The 23,382-nt window shown below is 40.6% G+C and overlaps 1 protein-coding gene across 2 annotated transcripts in view; it reads left to right on the forward strand.

The window, feature by feature from the left end:
• The window catches only part of IRAK1 (interleukin 1 receptor associated kinase 1), a 1,465,691-nt gene that overhangs the window by 1,303,348 nt on the left and 138,961 nt on the right, over window positions 1-23,382 (forward strand). For both annotated transcript variants that reach the window (XM_044080171.1, XM_044080170.1), the window contains exon 12: window positions 8,934-9,711. In XM_044080171.1, the coding sequence (XP_043936106.1) occupies window positions 8,934-9,711 (778 nt within the window). The remainder of the gene's footprint in view (window positions 1-8,933; window positions 9,712-23,382) is intronic.

Genomic DNA, 23,382 nt, shown 5'->3' on the forward strand with positions numbered 1-23,382 from the left:
TCAGAGTCTTCGGCTGAAGACTTGCAGGAGTACTCTCCTTATTCTGATTCTGATGTGGATGATTCTACTCCTTCTGCTACTCCTCCTGAGGATTTTTCTTTTTCAGAAACTCTTCATTCCATGAGGGAGCATTTTAAGTGGGAGGGTCAGGACTTCTCTGATTCCAGGAAAAGGCTTAGGGAATTTCTGTTTTTACCCCAGCATAGGCCTTTGGCTATACCTCCTGTTTTGGATGTAGTGGACGATGTTTTACAGAAGCTTCTCTTAATCCTGATTCTTTGCCTCCTGCTCCTGTTAAGCCGGATAGGTATTACAGGGTGCCTGAAGCTCATAAGTATCTTTTAAGAGTCCTAGGGCAGACCCAGAGACTGTTAGCCAGGGGCCTAAAGGTGTGAAGGCTTCTGTTGTTAAGAATCCGGTTCCTGCAGACAAGGAGGCTAGGGCCTTGGATAGATGGGGAAAGAAAGTCTATACTTCTTCCACTCTTGCTATGAGGGCTCTGAATTGCCAGTTTCACATGATGAAATACCAAAATTATCTCCTTTCACTATTGAAGTCTAAGGTTGATGCTCTGGCAGTAGGTATTGATTGTAAGGAGTTGCAAGATTTAGTGCATGTTTCTGAACAGGTGGGTAAGCATTCTTTGCAATGTGGTTTTGATGCTGTACAGGCCTCGTCTAGGGTGGCTGCTACTGGGTCAGTCCTTCGCAGGCACGCCTGGCTGGGGGATCAGAATTTGTCTGACCATGTTAAGACAAGGATTTTAGATGCTCCTTTACAATCTGACGTGTTGTTTGGTCCTCCTGTTGAGACAGTCTTAAAGAAAATGGAAGACAAGGCTAAGTCTATGCAGACTGTTAAAGATTTTTTGCAGGTCCAGCCTCCAAAGTTTAGTAGAAATTGGCCTACTAAAGGGTGGACATATCCTTCTTATGGTTCACAGTCTAGGGGTAGATCTAGACGTGGTAAGGGCAGAGCCCAGGGCTCTTTCAGGCCTAGAACAGGGAGTTCTCCTGCACAGGCTTTGGGTGAGGGCAGGGGTCAGTCCTTTCGTCAGCAGACCCAATGACCTACCTTTTCAGCTGCCAGAGCCTGCTCGTCTGGCAGCACCCTTGGGAGGAAGGTTGGCACTTTTCAAAGAAAATTGGAGTTTAATTACCCAGGACAGATAGGTATTGGCTATCATTCACCACGGCTACAGGTTTTATTTCCATACCTTGCCTCCTTTCAAAGGCATGCCAGACGTTCCTCCTCCACAAAGACTAGAGGCTCACAAACAGGTTTCTCTGTTGCTCCAACTAGGGGCCATACAGCCGGTCCCTCTGCCAGAAGTGGGCCTAGGATTTTATTCTCGCCTGTTCCTAGTACCAAAGAAGGGGAACACGTGGAGACCAATTTTGGATTTATCTATCCTCAACACTTATCTGGACATTCCCAAGTTCAAAATGTTGACGTTGCAGCAGCTTTTACCTCTGCTGGGCAAAGATCATTGGATGGTAACTTTGGATCTCAAGGAGGCTTACCTTCATGTTCCTGTCAGACTAAGTTGCAGGAAGTATCTGCGTTTTGAGCTGGGACTTCTCACTATCAGTTCTCTGCATTGCCCTTTGGCTTATCTACTGCGCCCAGAGTGTTCACGAAAGTTCTGGCTCCAGTGATAGCTTTCTTCAGACAAAAAGGAATACAGATCTATCCTTATTTGGACGACTGCCTAATTCTGGCTCAAGGAAGAGGAGAGCTTCTTCATCATTTGGATTATGTGATAGCAGTGCTAAGATGCCTAGGGTATTCTGTGAACGAAATAAAGTCCAGTCTAGTACCCTCTCAAGACATGTGCTTTCTGGGTGTGAGACTGAATACAGCATCCCAGATGGCCTTTTTAACCCCGGACAAACAAAAGAGTCTATCCCTTTACTTCCATCAACTATCTCATCAGTCCGGGCTGACTGCAAGGACAGTCCTTCAAGCCTTAGGGTTCATGGCATCTTGTATTCTGGTGCTTCCCAATGCCAAACTGCATATGAGGAAGCTACAATGGTATCTCAAAAATGTATGGACACAGCCCTGCCAGGATCTAGACACTGTCATTCCAATAATACCTTGCATTCAAAGGGAATTTTTGTGGTGGGCTCAGGAATGTCACCTAAACAAGGGACTCTCTGTGACCCGGCCAGAGGCGAGTCAGATTTTAATGACAGATGCCTCAGACAAAGCTTGGGGAGCTCATCTAAATGGAAAGTGGATACAAAGCAAGTGGCCTGTCAGACTACAACATCTACATATCAACATGAAGGAGATGTTAGCAGTCCAGTTTGCATTAATTGCTTTCAAGGAATTGCTTCTTCCAGGACAGGTGTTGATTCTAACAGACAACACAACTGTCATGTGGTACATCAACAAGCAAGGGGGAACGCATTCTTATCCACTATGCAGGCAAGCAATGATTTTGTGGGAGACTGCTCTCAGTTTACAGCTCAATCTTCAGGCAAGGTTTCTGCCAGGAGCACAGAACTCCTTAGCAGATGTGTTGAGCAGACGAATTATGGATCCCCATGAGTGGAAATTGGATCCTCATGTATTTCAGAAATTGACAGTGTCATGGGGAACTCCAGACATAGATCTGTTCGCTTCTCCACTAAACCATCAGCTGCCAAAGTTTTGCACAAAAGGTTTCATCCCACAGCTTGGAAAGTGGATGCTCTTTCTTTCAATTGGAGCAATCTTCATGTATATGCCTTTCCACCTCTGCCTCTCCTCCCAAAGGTACTTCTAAAGGTCAGACAGGACAAGCCAAGGATGATTTTAATAGCTCCGGATTGGCCTCGACAACACTGGTACCCATTACTGAGAAGTCTGGTACGGAAGCCTCCATGGCCTTTGCCTTGATTCCACACCTGTTGTCGCAGGAGGACAGCCATTTGCTGAATGTCAAGCTTCACTCTCTGCACCTAACAGCCTGGCATATTCTGTTTTGAACCAAAGTGGGCCTCCACTTCCTCAGCAAGTTTTGAATGTTATTTTGGAAGCTAGGAGGCCTAGTACAAGGAAAGTGTACGCAGACAAATGGAAGAGATTTTGTTTTGGAGTGCAGCAAAAGATTTTGATGTTTCTGAGCCTAATTTGAGTGTGGCTCTTCAATATCTTACTGAGTTACTGGACAAAGGTTTGTCTTTCTCTTCTATTAAAGTTCATGCTGCAGCAATTTCAGCTCACTATGATTGCAACCCACCATTGTTTTCTCATCCTTTGTTCAAGCAATTTCTTAGAGGGGCAGAGAATATAAGACCCCCACGAAGAGCTCCTACTCCTGCTTGGGATCTCAATTTTGTGTTGGAGAAACTCACTCTACAACCTTTTGAGCCTGCAGCTACTGCTGAGTTGAAATATTTATCTTGGAAGACTGCTTTTTTGTTGGCCATTACCTCTGCAAGAAGGGTTTCTGAATTACAGGCCCTTATGGCAGTTGAGCCTTTCTTGATTTTCCATAAGGATAGGGTATCATTACGTACTAATCCTTCCTTTATGCCTAAGGTGGTTTCTAGTGTGGCTTTAAACCAAACTATTCATTTGCCTACTTTTTATGCAAATCCCCAAAATAAAGGGGAAAAGATTTTGCACACTTTAGATGTCCACAGGCAGTTGCGTTATTATTTGGACAGAACTAAAGGGTTCAGGCAGTCTCAGCAGTTGTTTGTTTCTTTTGCCTCGAGTTCTCAGGGCAAGCCTGTATCAAAACAAACTATTTCTAAGTGGATTGGGTTTTGCATTGCTTTCTGTTATTCCCATCATGGCAAGGAGATTCCAGCTGGGATTAGGCCTCATTCCACTAGGGCTACTGCCACCTCAACAGCTTTTTTGAGGGGAGTGGCAACCAAGGATATTTTGGAGGCAGCTACTTGGAGTTCTGTACATACTTTCTCTAGGCATTATCACCTGCCACTTTACTCTAAGTCCAGGGCTGGTTTTGCCACTGCTGTTTTGCAGGGCATTTTGGCAGCTCCTGCTTCCTTGTAGTTAGCCATCCTCCCTTACCTCTGCTTTGGGATTCTACCCAAGTGTTAGGACTGCAGCAATGTGAGATGAAGAACATAGTACAGTTTTGTACCTACCATAAATGTAGATGTTCGAAGATCCACATTGCTGCAGTCCAATTTACCCTCCCTCCTTCCCCTCTGCAGTTAGAGGTGGTTGTGTGGGTTGGGTTGTACATTTTGTGTATATTGTATATATTGTACATATAGTTAGTGCAGGCATGGTTGGTTGGTTGTTTGCTGTCTTTTGGCTTTGACCTTTATTTTTAGGGTCTTCTGACATCTGGGGCAAGAAAAGACTGAGGATATGACGTCGGTCATGCGCATTTGTACCCTGACATCCTGACGTCAGTCAAATGCGCCCTGACCGACGTCAGTCTTATACTTTGATATTCGGGCCGACCAAGGACAGCGGACTACCCAAGTGTTAGGACTGCAGCAATGTGGATCTTCGAACATCTACATTTATGGAAGGTACAAAACTGTACTTTTTGCAGCCAACATAAAGGTAACATTGTGAAGATAGCCATCTTTGAGGAATTAGCAGTTGTGAGACAGGGTAAGTGGTTGCCAAATAACCCAAGGAACAGGTAATGAGATTAATTTTAATGGAATATTTCACAACCTTGTTGCTTGTTCAGGGACTTGTGACATTGGTGTATCATTGTAGAGTCTGTAGGGCACTCCATCCTACCTAGTGTGATGCCATACTCAAGGGCAGAGATAGTATTTAGATTTGAGGGGGCAGAACAAAACAGCAGATGCCATCTGCTACACTACATTGATTATTTTGAAATTCAGGCCCTAAACTATAACCAAACAATCCACTTATGCTGTACTAATGAGGTCAGAAAAAGACAGAAACTTGGCATGTTTGCAACTAGTGGGGTTGGTTTGGATTTTTTGGCCTGAATGCACCCATAATTAATTAATAAGTAAAATGACATTGAATACAGAAGTCATGTAGCTGAAACACTGCACATATCATAGACCTCTGCTACACACTACATTTGATCTTAGCCAAAAGGTTAAGAAGCGACGCAGAAGGTTTAAGGTGTTACAAAGTGAAAGACAAGTTTGGCTGTGTCTTTCTTGCATTTTTAAATGGTGCCACTTCTGCTTATGTGGAAATTGCAAAGTGATTTGTAACATTTTGTGACTTTCACAGAGGTAGTTATATCATTTTGTACTGCTGCTGAGTGTTTGTAATAGAATGCTACTGCTTCTGTGAAATTTTGAAGTGTAACAGGTAAGCAACACAAATTTTATGATGATCTGTAATTTCCAGTACTACCAGCGTGGTAATTTTAAAGTGTTTGTAATACTTTATGGCTTCCACAGAAGGGATTGTGTTGGTTAATCTTTTAACGTTGTGACTGTGGGAGGGTGCTGTACAAACTAAAAGATCATGTTTCTGCTTGGAAAGAAAAACATAACATCAAAAGAATCTTGAAACACTTTACAAATCTGCAGAATAGGGAGCACAGACTTAAAGGAATGTATGGACACCCCCCATCTGGTCCTGAGTGCCTTCCTCATTCACTATGTGGTCTACCAAACCCAACAAACCTCCCTAGACTTTCTCCAACTCATGTTTGGGACTACTGAGAAATATGAGGCACCTCGGGGTAATGTAATATATGCTGCCAAGGAAGTTTTTTTATTATTCCCTGGTTTAGGTTCCCTATACCTTCGTGCAAATGCTGGAAGGACTTGCAGTGGGCATGCTGGTGTATTGCACCCCTGTCTGCAGTGAGTCAGCCAGCGCCCTGCCTTCCTTACAGACAGTCTCCTCCTGCACATCCTTAGCCCTCACCGGATATCACCCATGAGGTGCACTTGTGTGTGCCCTGTCACTTGCCAGTGACTCAGATACCTTGAGTCACATATTGAGCTTGGGTCACCTAGGCTATAGTTAGGACTTCATTCCTCCATGCCATAGTGCTGACGTTGAAGGAATGCACATTGTACAATAATATAAGTTACATCACATTGGTGTTCACCTAAGGACCTGGGGGTTGCTTACCAGTCGGTTTGACACTATTTTTTTTTTCCATTTTGCTCATACTGCCAGCTGATCATCAGCCCCTGCCCAGCCAATTGGCCCCTCACTTCTCCTTCACCAGGGATGAAGGTCATTCTGCAGGAGCCATCATTTATGCAGCCATTAGAGATAGTTGCACTATCCCCATGTGCCCACCAAGCAACAGCCTATGGGAACGGCATTAAGTCAGTGTCAGCACTGAACCGCCCTTCACTTCTGCAAGAGGATGATGTCAGCAAGACTTTCCTGCGCACATGAAGGAGGCACTATGTGCTTGTTTCCCTGTTCTACACCAGAGAAATCAACTCAAATAAGTTTTCCTAGAACATGTGCTCCATCTCCATCCCCATAGTATGGACACACACCCTTCTTCACAGCCTGTGTTGTCAACTTTCTGAGCCACTGTTCAAACTGGGTTACCTGGGCCATAGTCAAGCCTTTATCCCTGTATTTTACTGGTGCAGGCTTCAGTGTGACACTATTTATAGTTAGCATAGGAAGATCATAACTGTTTCTGATAACTTACATCCATATTTTCTCTAAACCGTTCCTGCCACTAAAATTTTATCTTTCCAGCATGTTGAAACTTGAATGGGATGAGTGACTGTGCAAACAACCATATCAGGAAGCAAGCATGTGGCTCTGAGCAGGTCATACTCAAATAAATACGTCTCATGGGTCTTGAGCAGATACTGTAGATACATTAAGTAATGATTATAAAATGGAATAAATTCTCAGCATTAAAAAAGTCTAATCACAATCAGTAATCACACAATTATTTATAGAGAAAACATCCAATGTGTTTTCTAGTCCTATTACTTTGTACTTTTCCTGCGGTTTTATTTTTGCATTGCATTGACATGGCAATAGTGCTGCTTCTGATTCCACAGAATGTTCTGCTAAATGTAATAGTGCTAAGTTTAGAAGGAAGGCCTGCCCCCCCCCCCCAAAAAAAATGTTTATTATTGTGAAGTATATCTGATGCCAAAAACTTAAGTGCAAGCCTTTGGCCATTTTTGGTATGATATCATGCTTCCTTCTTGCAAAAGAAAGCATTCATTTTTATTTAACATCTGCTTTTTCACTCTGCATTTGACCTTGGTCAGACCTCTCCACACACCCAAAGTTTTTCTTACCATTTATTTGCTGATAAGGATATAGACAGGTGGTTTATCATGAGGCATTTTGTAGTTTTCTTATTGTATGCCCTTACTTCTAGAGTTATCTCTGTAGTTTTTTGTGACCTGTAAAGTGGTGGTCTTTAGCAGTCAGCTGGTACTCACTCTGCTGCACAGCAGATTTTTCAAGTGCCCTGCCCCTGAGATATTAACATATTCAGTTGTCTACCTGGTCTGCAGTAGGGATGTTAATGACAGAGAATTGCAGCAAAGGATCTCTTTCTGGCATACCATGAGGGAAGTGAATAGGGAAAGCATGAAATTAATTTCAATCCCCAGTCAGTCCATATTCTTCCTTAGTTGCTGCTCAGATATGGTCCTCTATTATGACATCCAAGGTCTGACTGTGTAGGTCAGTTTCTGCTAAGTCTCTAAGTACAAGATGGACAGTAGCAGGTATGCTTGTAGCAATGAGAACAAGTAAGGTTAGAGCTGTGGGTGTCCTTTTTCCGGTTCTTTAAGGTGATACCCACCTTGTTCAGTTAGAGAACAGTCTCATCATTGGTGCATACATTTTTGTATTCCTTACATGGACTCCGTAAACTAATACTGCATCACGACTGACATACCTTACCTGGCTCACTCTCTGTATAGTTAGAAGCAAATTTATGTGCATTTCTTAGAGAGCAACACCTTGTGTGATTATTGTATATATTTGATTGTGTATTAATTAATGTGATCACTAACAAAATGATCTGGCCCAACAGGAACATTTACAGACACAACTTAGACACAGTAATACAATTTACACTTACTGTATAAATGCAGAATGAGAAATGCAGAGTGACTTGTACACATAACATATGATCTATGAATAAACCAACCTGCTTAATAATGTGAATATAGCTCCATTTTTTCTCAAGCGTGGCATTTTGCATTGTCGTACCTCTCAACCTCATAGAGTAAGAAATCTGGACAAAGCCATAAATAATGGGGAGACAAAGGCCCAAAAATAGGGACAATTTTTAAATATTGCTCTTACAAACTTAGAAAGTAGATACAACAGCAGGTTTTGCATTAACATGAATTTTCTGAAGGTTATGAAGTCGGAAACTCAAATGTCTGTCATTATTTTTTGACTACCATCATCAATGATTTGCTGGAAAAAAACACAACTTTATGAAAACCGGACCAAAAATATGAGGCAAAAATCTGGACATTCAGCAAAAATCTGTACAGTTCAGAGGTTTGATTTAGTAGTATAAGTCATATGCATTATTCCCCATCTATAATTTGTTTTGTTTTTCAGCAATAATTCCAGCTCAGTCCTAAATTAATATGACCCAGGAAAATGTAATCATGTAACTGTTCCAAGATGCAGTTATACAGTATGGAGAGTTATGCAGGTTTGCATTAAAAGCATTCAGATATTGGATGTTTAGTTTTAATTTTGTGTGGTACTTCAGAAATGGACAGAAAATACAAGTACAGCCTGCACATTTGTTCTGTAAATGAGTCAGCTAATTAAAATTTCTGCTGTTATGTATTATGTTAGGCTAAACTGAAGTGATGTGAGAGAATATCATTATTTTCTTCCTAGAGACAGCAGCAACCATAAAGTTATGATTCAGCCTTTTAAATTATCTGCAAAAATCCCTGCTGTTAATATATGCATATATCATGTATAATCATTTCATTTTGTATATATTCTGCTTCCTACATTCCCCCCACCTGCTATAGGTTTATGAGAAACTTGAAGAATTGCAGATGGCAACTGCATTACCTAAGAAAGACTCCTTTAGCTCAGAAGTGAACTATACCATGGAGCCATCAAGTGACATAGTTTCAGAACAGATGAAAGGCTTGCTGTTAACCCCTGAGGAAAACACATACAGGTTTGGACCATGTGAGACAGAGTGCAGATCAGCATCTCAGTCATTTACCCCAAGAAACTCTTGCAGACCTCAGGACTCAAGGAGTTGTTCTTCGAAGATTTCATATCCAGTGCCATGCGAATCAGATGAGTCTGATGACTTTTTACAAAACAGTATGGCACACCCAACACAGAACTCCATACAGCCTATGCAGCAGGTATCAAACCCAAGCCAGAACCCTTTATATACCTCTGCTTCATTCTCCAAGAAACTCTGCAACACAGCAAACTGCAAGCCAGAATGGAATGATACGGGGAGTTCCTCTACAGGTGATTCCAACAGCTGGCAGCCCACAGAGAGTAATGAGACTCTAAATGGACACTCATTTGCCAGTTCTGGACAGCCAGTAAAATATTCCGGATTCGGATTCCAACCTGCTGGACTGTCCGAATCCACCAAGAAACAAGGAGGAAACATTATGCATGCTGCTTTCCAGAAAGAGCAGCTTGTTTTTACTGCTTCACCTCAAACATATGCATTTCCTAATGATCAGAGAGGAAGGCCTGGGACTCCATGTGCATCAGAAAGCAACTCTGGGAGTGCATGTGTTTTTGATGCTTTTCCACACAAGTCAAGTAGTACAGGTAAGAATCAGATTATATAGTCATTGTACTGTACCATCACTTCCATTCCCATTGTTTCTTCTATCTTTTTTATCATCCATGACTGTTTTCTTATGCTGTTTTTTTTATTGCTTTTTAAATATATTTTACGCATCCTGCAGCATTCAACCTGTACCTATCATCTTGATCACTCTTTTGCCCCAGAGAACCAGTTCTTACCATCATATTCTGTCCTGGAGAACTGCTGTATACTAAACTATAACAAGCCTAACTGAATACATATTGTATGCCTGTGGTGTTACTAAATTGGCCTTACATTAACTGCAAATGTATAAACCTAAAGTAATGGTTTACCTCATAACAGTGTTATAAAAGACTCAGAAGCTGTAATGATGTGATACTGCTGTGTCATGTATGTTTAGTTAAATCCGAGGTATTTTAGCACCTCATATGCATCTGTACCTTCATTTTCCGAGTCTCTGAGTTGATCCCATAAATTCTGTTTTCTTGTATATATCTTGCTAAATGTAAATGTCCTGGCACCCTTTTAAAAGGGCCTTTGGCATAGTGGGATTTACACAATGAATACATTTAAAACAAATGAAAAATACTTTACACTGCATTCACTGTTAGAAAAAGCACGTGGCAGATGTACTAACAAAATTCCAAAGGAAGCCATAATAGACAACATAGAGGAAAAAGAACAAAGGCTAGTTTCCCCTCATATAAAACTGCATAAACTGTTTCACACAAGAGAGGAAAAAACAGTAGAGGAATTTGAATCAGCTGGGTCCTACATTCAGAAAGATAGGTTGGGATAGGTGGAGAATAGGCAGGAAGTGGTATAGCAGTGATCCAATCTCCCTCACCCCAAGACAGGTAAGTTAGTATGCAGCCATGGAATCCTATCCCTTTGGCTGAGCCTTCAGGAGCCTGGGTCACATGTAGTGCAGAAGGACATGGATATAGTTAAGATTTTAGTAAATTTATATCAGCTTCCACAATGTAATGTTAAACATTTTATTAAGGGGCATCTTAGTGGGGTACACACTCGACAAGCTGAAATCCCAAAACACGTGGAACAAATTTAATTTCACGGCTGGTTGGTTCTCCTGCAGAAACAGCAAGCTTCACTTCAAGTAGATACAGATGATTTGATAATCTAAGTGAAGACCAGGACACAGCACATTTTTGACAGATGCAATGATTTTGCATTAAGATCTCGAAGATATTTAAAGATGGTCTTCAAGTCATTAGGCCTATAGCCATGAAAGTTTGTCAAATGTTTGACATCTGGTTAATATATAAAATTAGATACCATTTTATTAAGGGGAGCAACTGAAAACATATTAGCACTGTGTAAATGTACCAAGCCCAGAGTTGCAAGTGAACAGTCCATATTCCTTTCACACTGACTGATTGCTAGGTTGGTATGTGGGCTAATTGTTAGGCTATGTCAAAAATTGTTAGCATTGGATATTGTAACTTGCAGTCTAGGGAAAGGAGACATTTTAGACATTTTTAAGATTGTTATTCTCATAACAGAAAATAACGCCTTTGAAAGGTAATTAACGGGCTGTCACAAAATTTGAATTTCTCTTTGTACACTTGTAGCTTTTGGGGTTGGATTCAAAGTTTTTGATAAAAGCAGTCAATTAATTTAGATTTCCTCATGTTGATATTCGGTTAGTTGTTGTCTTCTTTTTCTTTTGGCTGCTTCCATTAGGGTTCTCCACAGTGGATCATCTGTTTCTATTTCTTCCTGTCCTCTGCATCTTCCTCTGTCACACCAAATACCTACATGTCACCTCTCACCACATCCATAAACCTTATCTTAGGCCTTCCTGTTTTCCTTTTACTTGGCAGCTCCATCCTTAGCATCCTTCTCCCAATATACCCAGCATACCTCCTCAGCACATTTCCAAACCAATCCAATCTCACCTCTCTGGCTTTATCTCCAAACCATCCAATCTGAGTCCATCCTCATCACACCCAGTTCAAATCTTAACATCTTTAACTCTGCCACCTCCAGCTCTGACTCCTGTCTTTTCGTCAATAACTGTCTCCAACCCATATAATGGTCTCACTACCATCTTGTAGACCTTCCCTTTCACTCTTACTGGTACCTGTCTGTCACAAATCACTCCTGACACTCATCTCCACCCACTCCACCCTGCCTGCACTCTCTTATTCACCTCTCTTCCACACTCACCATTACTCTGAATTTCTTGATCCCAAGTATTTAAACTCATCTACCTTTGCCAGCTCTACTACCTGCATCCTCACCATTCCTCTCTCCTCCCTCTCATTCACACACATATATTCTATCTTAGTCCTGCTGACCTTCATTCCTCTCCTTTCTAGAGCATATCTCCGCTTCTCCAGGGTCTCCTCTACCTGTTCCCTACTCTCGCTACAAATCACAATGTCATTCGCAAACATCATAGTCCACGGGAACTCCTGTCTGATCTCGTCTGTCAACCTGTCCATCACCATTGCAAATAAAGGGCTCAGAACTGATCCTTGTTGTAATCCCACCTCCACCTTGAACGCATCTGTCACTCCTACCACAGACCTCACCACTGTCACACTGCCCTCGTACATATCCTATACCACTCTTTACATACTTCTCTTCCACTCCCGAGTTCCTCATACAATGCCACAACTCCTGTGTAGGCACCCTGTCATATGCTTTCTCTAAGTTCACAAAGACACAATGCAGCTCTTTCTGACTTTCTCTATACTTCTCCATCAACACCCTCAGAGCAAACATCACATCTGTAGTGCTCTTTCCTGGCATGAAACTGTACTGCTGCTCACTAATCATTACCTCCCTTAACCTAGCTTCCTGATTCAGTATCCCCATGTCATCCAACCTTCTCTCTCTCTCATTCTCTTCATTCATCAGCCCCTCAAAGTACTTGTTCTATCTGCTCAACACATTCTCCTCAGTTGTGAGTATGTTTCCCTTATTATCCTTTATCACCCTTACCTGATGCACATCTTTCCCAGCTTGGTCCCACTGTCTAGCCAATCGGTACAAGTCCTTTTATCCCTCCTTAGTGTCCAACCTTTCATGCAACTTGCCATATGCATTATCCTTAGCCTTCACCATCTCTGTCTTCACCATATGTCTCATCTCCTTGCATCCTGTCTACTTTCTTCATCTTTCTGACAATCCCAGTTCTTCTTCTCCAACCTCTTCCTCTGTATACTCTCCTGTACTTCCTCATTCCACCACCAGGTCTCCTTCTCTTCCTTTCTCTGTCCAAATGTCACACCAAGCACCTTTCTAGCTGTCTCCATTACCACCTCTGCTGTGGCTGCCCAGTTATCTGATAGATCTTCACTGCCCCGCAGTGCCTGTCTTAACTCTTCCCTGATCTCCACCTTACAGTTGTCCTTTTTCAACTTCCACCATTTGATCCTTGACACTGCCCTCACTCTCCTCCTCTTCTTCTTGGTTGCCAACATCATCCTACAGAATACCATCCTAACTACTCTTTCCCCTGTCACCAGTTTGTAATCTCCAATCTCATTCAGACTGGCTGTCCTGCATAGGATATAATCCACCTTGTATGCATCTTCCTCCACTCTTGTATGTTACCCTATGCTTCTCCCTCTTCTTAAAATACATATTCACTACAGCCATGTCCATCCTTTTTGCAAAATCCACTGCCATCTGACTTTTGCATTCCTCTGCTTAACACCATACCTACCTATCACGTCCTCATCCCCTCTGTTCCCTTCACCAACATGCCCATTGAAATCCACTCCAATCACCATTCTCTCACCCTTGAGTACACTGTCCACCACTTCATCTAACTCTCTCCAAAATTTTTCTTTCTCATTCATCGCACACCCAACATGCGGATCATATTCACTAGCAACATTCATCATCACACCATCAATTTCCAGCTTCATAAACATCACTCTATCCAACACTCTTTTCACCTCCAAAACACTCCTAACATACTGTTCCTTCAGGATAACCCCTACACTATTTCTCCTCCCATCCACACCATGGTAGAACAATTTGAACCCATCTCCAATACACCTGGCTTTACTCCCCTTCCATCTGGTCTCTTGCATGCACAGTATATCAGCGTTCCTTCTCTCCATCATATCAGCTAGCTGTCTATACTGCCAACATTCAGAGTTCTTACCCTCACTTCCACACTCCTAACTTTCCTCCTCTCCTCCTGCCTCCAGGCATGCCTTCCCCCTCTTCTTCTCCTTCAGCTAACAGTAGCTCAATTTCCACCAGCACACTGTTGGCTAACAGTACTGGAGGCGGTCATTGTTAACCAGGGCCTCGACCACTCTGGTGTGGAAATCTTTATTGTTGCCCGCATATTTGATCTGGCAAAACTTTTACACCAGATGCCATTCCTGACAGCACAATTTCAACTTGAAATATTAGTTACAGCACTCAAAGGTGTCAGTAAATTGAAATTCCAAGGGTACGTTTAAGTTTGGTGCCTGTGGTTACTGTAAGTATATCCTGGAAGAGAGTGACATCTAGGTAGGTGACCCTCTCATGAAGGTCAGATTAGCCACAGGAAACTATGGGTCAAGGGGGTCTGTTATACATTGCAGTGTGTACAGGTTGCCAACAATTTTATATTGGGAAAACTGAGAAACCCTTTCAAAAACACATTTCCGAGCAAATATATGCAAAAAGAACTAGAAATGAAAATAATGGTTTATTTAGGCACCTAGAAAATTCTCCCCTTTGCACTGGATTCCAATTTGGTATTTTGCAGATAGTGAAGGAAGTCATGGGGGGACATTGGCAGAAAAATGGAAACAGTGGAACTTTTTTTGGCAACTGAGGTTAAATGCCAATACCAGTCCAGGTATTAATGATTACTGTTCCCTAATGCCTATTTTGAGGTACAAATCTACTATTTTAACGTGATTGTTTTAGTTTCTGATTTTAAGTTATACTGGACCTTTAAGTAGTGTTGATGTCACTAATTTTAATTAATGGGAGGTGTTGTTTTTTTCACTATTTAAACCACTTGTAAAGGTGTGTATGTTGTTCTGATGAAGTCCTGAATTTTTATGGCTGAAAGCGCTTGACTGGAGATTTTTTACTTCTGTACCGAGTTTTGAGTGGAGATTTTTTACTTCTGTATTGTGTTTTTAACTGTGAAGTACCATTAAAGCTTGTCCTACTACAGGTGGTTTTCTGGGCAATTCTTCACGAGGTGTTTGTGTTTTATAAGGTTGCGGTTTACCTCGTTGGCACACTGCTTGTTTTTACTTGGTCTGCTTTTCAGAGTGCAAGGTTTTTTCCTAAACCCCTGTTTGTTTGGACTGTATTTACATCTCTTTATTGAGGTGTTATAACAGTGTGACTAAACATGGAACCCATTGCTAATGTTTTATCCCTGGAGGGCAATAGCATTACCAACTCTTCAAAATGTGCTCTCTCTGTGCAAAACAAATTATTTCAATTGATTTCTAACCTAAACAAATGCATTTCTGAACTACAACATTCTGTTGAGAGACTACAACTCACAGTGACCTCCGTAGGCCACCAGGGTAGATCAAACAAGATTGGATCAGTGAGAACAGGTGTTTCCACCACTTCTGGGTTAACTGCAACAACAATGGAGGACTGTAGTCAAGCTTCTGTTCCCTGTGGCCAGGTTTTGAATGAAACAACGGAACAAGGGTCCTGTAGGAGGTTTCAAGAGTGGATTAAAATGGATTTCAGTTTTGAGCTGGACAATAGTGTTTTCAAACAAGGGGACATTTCTAAGAGACTACAAGAGCTTGAAACAAGGTTAACAAAGGTAAATAATCTCCAGTGCGGCAACGCTTATTTAAAAGAGAGCATTAGGCAGAAGAGAGAGCCTAAAGGTTTAAGGACATATAAATTTCCGAATGGTTTAAGAAAAGGACATTCAGAGTGCACTGAACTTTTAGAAATGTTTGATAGACACAGTTTTGAACTTATGGATTTTATAGTTAGAATTAACAACAAAAGAATTAATGAATTGATGGGTAAAGTGGATAAATTAAATGAAAATGTAATTAATGATGCTTATTTTTCTGCTTTTTATGTAAAATACGATAACATGTTTGATAAAGTAGAATAAGTAACTAAATTAAATTTAATTGAAAACAGAAAAAATTGCTTTGTGATGAAGCTGAGTATAGGGAGAAAGTAGCATATCCCTTCCCCAAATCTTATGAGACAGATAATACAACTAACCACACCTGGGTGAGAGAGACAGGCATGAACAACTCTCGGGATGTGAACATTAGGGAAAGGGAGCTCAGCTATGATTTAGACAATGTTAACAATGTGGATTACGAGCATGAATACCTTCCCCCCTTTGAAGGTCTGAGAGACTACAGAATAAAAAAACAAAATAAAGGTAGAGGTAACTAATGTGTTTTTTAGAACGTCATCAGGGACCAAGGGAGTGGAGGAACAAAACCCAAGAACAGAGATGTAGGAAGGGCAGTTACAACAGATAGACCGAAATACAGTGTCAGTAACTGAAAATGCAATATTAATTGCCTCTGGTAGTAAATTACTGAGCCACCAAGGTTTCAATATTTTTAACCACAAGTTTAGAGGCAGATGAAAATTTATTTTCTCTCATGCACAAAGGCATACAATCTGTGCCTGCAAAAAGAGGGGATGTAGCAAAACTTTTAACTGAGTTAAAACTATACACCCGAAAATTTAATTTTAAAGTCATGTTTAAGGACAAAGAAAATGGACTTACTAGTAACGTTTCTTTATTTAAAAAGAAAAACTGCTTTAATCCTCCCCTGAATCCCACTATTAACACCTTTGAGCAGGTTTGCACTCAGGGAATTTTTGAATGTTTTCACACCCACAAGAGAAGGTACTGTAACCTGACCTGTGAGGAAGCAAGTTTATCGAACCAACTGAAGGCTAACAGTAACTTACCGTTTATGAAACCAGACAAAGGGGGTGATATGGTTATTGCAGAGAGGACTGATTATGTTAATCATATGTTCACTACTTTATATTGTGAAGAAAAATATGAAGTTGTGTCACAGAATGAGGTGAACATAGCTTACAGGAAGATACAATTTCTACTAGAAGATTCCTTATTTCAAGGTAGTATAAATGAGGATATCTTTAACTTTTTAACTATTGAACATCCTACCATCCCCACAATATCTGGAATCCGGAAGGTACACAAGAGTATTGGATATCCACCCTATAGACTCATTGTTACTTCCCACAATAGTATCACCTACCCATTAGGGATTTTTGTGGACAGGTTAGTTAGAAATTCTATGATGGAAATTGAACACATATTAAGATACTCGTGGGATTTCCTTTCCAGGATCAAAGCAGATTATTATTCTGACTTGGTTTGTTTTTCCACGATAGATGTTGTGGATCTTTTTACATCCATCCCTCCATCGGAAGGGTTGGAACTATTCCAAGAGGCTTTGATTGAGAAAACTACCTTAAGGGTAGTCAGTCTTAAATTTTACCATGTTAGTCATGGAGGTCATATTGAAGAACAACTGGTTTGTGTTTCAAGGGGAATACTTTAGACAAATTAAGGGTGTAGTGATGGGGGCCAGTTGTGCCCCACTGGTTGCTAACCTTGTGATGTATTCATGGGAAAGGAAACACGTTTTGACTAGCCCCTTTCAAGAAAATTGGTATTGCTATTTGAGGTTTTTAGATTACCTGTTTATTTTGTGGAAGTTCACATCCAATCACTCTGACCAGAAAGTGGACTGTTTGGATGTGACATTGAGTAAAGATGTCTATAACAAAAAATGAATTTCTAAAATTTATAGAAAACCTATCTTCTCTAATGATTATTTAGATTTTAAAAGTTGCCACCCTGGACATGTAAAGAGAAATGTTGTCAAGGGCCAGATGTTCAGGGTGGCAAGGATATATCCCGTATTGGAGGTTTTCAGGTACGAGATGGGAACTCTTGTTCAGTTTTTTTTTAGAGAGAGGTTACCCAAAGAACATGATCATTAACACTTGTGAGCAGGTCACGGGTGGTTGGGGTACTCTGTATGCACCCCTGCTGAGTATCCCCCTTGTGGAAAATAGTTCACAGGTTGAAAAGGGGTCGTATAGTCAGTCTATGGTTTTAAGTTACGGTGACATTAGTGGAAAGGTGAGACAGATATTGGAGAAGAACTGGGTTATATTCAGGGGTAACAGTGAGATTTGTCAGAGTGTTGGTAACACCCGTAGGTTTGTATACAGAATTGATTTTAGCTTGAAATATGTGTTAGAGCACCCAAAGGTCCCGGTAAATTTAAATTCCAAGGGTATGTTTAAGTGTGATGCCTATGGTTACTGTAGGTATATCCTGGAAGAGAGTGACATCTGGGTAGGTGACCCTGTCATGAAGGTCAGATTAGCCACAGGAAACTATGAGTCAAGGGCTCTGGTATGCATTGCAGTGTACAAGTTGTCAACAATTTTATATTGGGAAAACTGTGAGACCCTTTCGAAAACGCATTTACGAGCATCTATATGCAATAAGAACTAGAAATGAAAATAATGGTTTATTTAGGCACCTAGAAAATTCTCCCCTATGCATTAGATTCCAATTTGGTATTTTGCAGATAGTGAAGGAAGACATTAGGGGGGGACATTGGCAAAATAAACTGGAAACAATGGAACTTTTTGCCAACTGAGGTTAAATGCCAATACTAGTCAAGTTATTAATGATTGCTGTCCCCTAACGCCTATTTTGAAATACAAATCTATGATTGTTTTAGTTTCTGATTTTAAATAATACTGGACCTTTAAGTAGTGATGATGTCACTAATTTTAATTGATGGGATGTGTTTTTTCACTATCTAAACCACTTGTAAAGCTGTGTATGTTTTTCTGATGAAGTCCTGAATGTTTATGGATGAAAGCGCTTGTCTGGAGATTTTTTACTGCTGTACTGAATTTTGACTGGAGATTTTTTACTTCTGTACTGTATTTTTAACTGTGAAGTACCATGAAAGCTTGTCCTACTACAGGTGGTTTTCTAGTAAATTCTTCATGAGGTATTTGTGTTTTATAAGGTTGTGGTTTACCTCATTGGCACACTGCTTGTTTTTACCATGGTAGACCAATTTGAACCCACCTCCTATACACCTGGCTTTTCTCCCCATCCATCTGGTCTCTTGCACCCACAATGTATCAGCCTTCCTTCTCTCCATCATATCAGCTAGCCGTCTCCCTTTAACAGTCATACTGCCAACATTCAAAGTTCCTACCCTCACTTCCACACTCCTAACTTTCCTTCTCTCCTCCTGCCTCCAGGCATGCCTTTCCCCTTTTTTCTCCTTCAGCCAACAGTAGCCCAATTTGCACCAGCACCCTGTTGGCTAACAATGCTGGAGGCGGTCGTTGTTAACCCGGGCCTTGACCAATCTAGTGTGGAAATCTTTATTGTTGTCCTCATATTTGATCTGTCAAAACTTTTACACTGGATGCCACTCCTGGTGTAACCCTTCCCATTTATCTGGGCTTGGGATCGGCATGAATAAATACACTGGCTTGTGCATCTCCCAGTGGCTGGGTTAGTGTGCAGTGTCGCAGATCATATTCATGAAGCTTATTGTACCAGATGAGCTTCAATTTTAATAAGATGCTTAGATGATTTCCACAAAATATTTTAACCTGCTAAAGCTTTGAATAGATGTAGTTAGGTAATGAGACTAGTATTTTATACTGATGAAGATGTGGCTGTTTGCACCTCTCAACTGGTCAGGACAACGAGCGATGAAGACCGATATTTAAAACAGAATGATTATACCATGATGCTAGATAAGCTATCTTCTCGTTATATGGGGTTTTATTTTATTTATTTATTTATTATAAATGTTTTGAACCCAGTAATTCAGGTAGTTATTCAGTCCAATATTCTGACCTGTAAAACTTGTTTCAGCATTAGATATTCCTCCTCCATGATGGGCTGAAAGGGCAAGCCATTTTTGAAACCAAGGTAAATTGATGGAGTAGAAATTATAGTGCATCAGAGATGTGCTGTATCATCTAGTGTGCTTTATTTTATTCACTGTAATGCCTTTTTCCAGATATAAGTGTGTGTCATTATGATCAGTTGCATACCACTGTGAAGGAATCTATAGATTCTTTCTAGTCACTTTGCCCCCAGTGTCTTTCAGTCATCAGCCCCCTCCCAGCCAGCTGACCCATTACTTCTCCATCACCAGGGCAACCAAGAAAAAACATCCTTAAGATAGCTATCTGGGGTAATTTGAGATTTTTGTTTTGTGACCCTAACTTTCCAACACACATTTGGCATAGTGCAGGGGATGAGAGATGCAACGGGGCTGTCTGTGAAGGGCATCCCATAATTTTCACAAGGAGAGTTCCTTTCAAACAGCTGTATCTCACCCACAAGGGACCGGAGGTGGTTTCTCCCATCTGGTTTCCACAGAGAAAATGCACCTACCCAGTGTGCTTCTGAGTACATGCAACTCTCCCCAGTCCACCCCCTGTAAAAGGCAAATGAGCCATGCCCCGTCAGTCCTCCTCCTCAGCCTCCTTGTTTGAGTCCTTCAGTGCCAGGGCCTCTAATTAAACCCTTGTTGCCTGAGTCACAGTAAGAGTTCCATTCCGCTGTGCCACGGAGCCAGGATGAATGAGTCTACAGATGCTCTGCTTTTGTTTTCTTTTTATTTGTATCATGTTGCAGTAATCTCACAATTACAGTGCTTTGTATTAAAGAAGCACAAGGCATCTTAATACCCACTGAACTGTCAATGTGTATTTATTTATTTGACATTTGTTGACCGTGAAAGTCCTACTGGGCTAGTGCCCTTTTTCAGCAGAGGCCTGAGGAGAAAAGCTCCACAGAAGAAACAATCGCATAGTAATACTTCATAAGCTCACAAATAAACAAAAAAAAAATGCATAATTACACTTTATATAGTTCATAGAAAGAAAATTATATACAAAGTGTCAGGGTAAGTAATCAAACAATTGAACTGTACAGAAAAGGGAAAGTATTCACAGACATAATGAAAATATGCAATGAGATTAAAAGCATGCAAGCAGATGGAATAGGAGTACACATAAGGTTTAATAGCTCACAAGTAAGTAATCATGTATAAAAATTAAGAGAAGAAGTTGGAGGTAGTTATGTTTTGACAAGGCTGGTAGGATGAGAGAGACCATAATGCTGTGTCTAGTTTAGAGAACTGTAGTAAGAGTTTGTAGCTATGTGAATAATGAGAGTATTATTCAGAGTAATAAGGAGGGTATTATAGATACTAGTAAAGTGATAGCGAAGCAGACAGATTGGGAGAGAGAAATGGAATTAGGGAGGGTGGTTTGTGTTAAGCTGACTACAGTGACAGGTCCAGGTCTGAAGCAAATGTTTTTTTTTAATACTTTTTTGAATTCTTCTGCATGGGCTATGTTTCTGATGTGCAAGGGTAGTTTGTTTCAGGCTATGGCGGGTGTGTAGCTATACAGGTTTTGGCGTATGGATTTCTGGGTTTTGTAAATTTCCAGCAGTTGGTCGGAGCTTCTAAAAGTTCTGGAAGAGGTACAGTGTGAGATAAGTGGGGAGACAGAAGGACAGGCAGAGGGTTTAAGATAGAATGAATCATAAGGAGTTGAGAGTAGAGAAGTTGGTGGGGGAACTCTAGCTAGTTTAAGAGATTGAGGGATTGGCAGTGGTGCATCTTAGAGGTATGGTTAGCAGTAAATCTAGCAACTTTGTTATAGGTGGAATCCAGTTTGGAAAGGAGAGAGGCTTGTAGGTTAGTTAGTATTTATGAATTGTAGAGAAGACTAGGAAGAAGAAAGGCTTGGGCAAGAGTAAGTCTGGAGTCTTTTGTGAGTAATTTGATATTTCTATGTTAAAACCGTAGTTTAAAATGATTCATATCTATTTTGCAACCACATTTGGAGGGTTTTCACATGTGTAAAATGTAATGTATTCATATATCCTCTTACTATATCTGAACAGTGAGGATGGTAATCCCAGTTTAAAATGTCTTGCAGGCGATCCAGAAGACTATGGATGTTATTGACCCTAGTTCCATCCTGTTTACCAAAAAATCAGAAGTAGACGGAGTTTGTAAAGATATGTTTTATGGAAATGGACATATTGTCTACAAAATAGAATGAAAGTAATTATGCTACTTGCAATCCCAGCTACATTTAGTTGGCAAGATTTCTGCCTCATAGTTCCTGGGTCCGTAGTTTAATTCTGATCTCCAGTCACTGCTATTGTGGAGTTTTATGTGTTCTTCCATATAGTTGTGGGTTTTCTTCCAATATACCTGTTTCTTCCAACCTCCCTTAAACATGATATTTAATTGCCAGTTGGCTAAATAGCCCTTACAGATCTACATATATTATATTTACCCATCCCTTTTAGAATGGTTCAGTGACTGAAAAGAGTCTATGGACCAGTGCAATTATGATAAAATTAAGATTAGAACAGTGTAACAGTACTGCTATTTTAAATTCATATTCAGCTCCCAGACAACTGATCTCCAGTCACTGCCCACTATCTCTTTGCAGATTTGAAAACAAATCGTTGAGGATCAAATGATCATTCTGCTAGTTGGCGGCATTGTCCCTGATATGCCCTCATACCTCTCAACCTGGAAACATCAAAAAGCTGGACAAAGGCCAATGAAAAATGGGTAGAAATCTGTGTGCTGATTAACATAAAATTTACATACATAATTATGTAACCCTGCCCACTCCGATGAAATTGTGGGATACCAACTTTCAAACACAAACTGAAGAACAGACAACCAAAATATGGCCTCAGAGCCCAGACCCTGTAGTAAATGGTAACCATTTTTTGAAATGTGTAACAATGATGTTTACTGGGAAGGTAGAAGATGATAAACCTTAGGATTTTGTTTTTGGTGACTTGCAGTATGTGGGTTTTGTGTTAAAAAATAGGGCATTTAATGCTAGGCATTATTCTAATCTTAGCTAAAGAATATTATAGTTTGCTAGGACCACCAAAAGCCATTCTCCATGGCCTACTAATCAGTGGCATAGCTAGAGTTTGTGCCCCCCGGGGCTGTCTTTGAGTTTTTCGCCCTTCACCCTCACAAAATCACAGTCGAATGAGGCCTCCCCATACACAGCCCTCCCCCCTGCAGCCACTCTAATGTCCCATTACTTGTCTGTTTCGCCCCATTTACCATAAACACTGTAAAGTTCATACTGTTTTACTTCTACAGTGATTATCTGGATTTCATTTAAAACTTTTATTATACATTTTATAGCAGAAACACTAATAGACATCTGCTAAACATTGCAGTACAGTCTCACAATAAAAATAGACTTGGCATTAAAACTTCTCTGCCCTTGAAACTCACATTCATTGAAACAGTATTGAAACCCACATTCAACAAAAATGCATCCAGCCAGTGGCAGATAAAGATTACCATTGGGCTGTTTTCAAATCATAGCCGCCTTGCACACGAAACATACCTTCCTGATTGTATTAAATTATATTTCTTGTATAATACAGCACACTTGTTAGAGCACGTGTTAAATTTATTGATTTGAATATTTTTCAATAAGCAATGAAACAAAATGCATGAATCAATAATGACAAAACTACTAAATTCAGAACATTTCCATCATGAAAATCTGCGCAAACTTGTACAATCCACCAGTATCAGTATATATGCACAATCTCTGCAGAAGTA

The sequence above is a fragment of the Protopterus annectens genome, chromosome 8.part0 (genome assembly GCF_019279795.1).
Source record: "Protopterus annectens isolate FY-2018-M chromosome 8.part0, PAN1.0, whole genome shotgun sequence".
Taxonomy (NCBI): Eukaryota; Metazoa; Chordata; order Ceratodontiformes; family Protopteridae; genus Protopterus; species Protopterus annectens.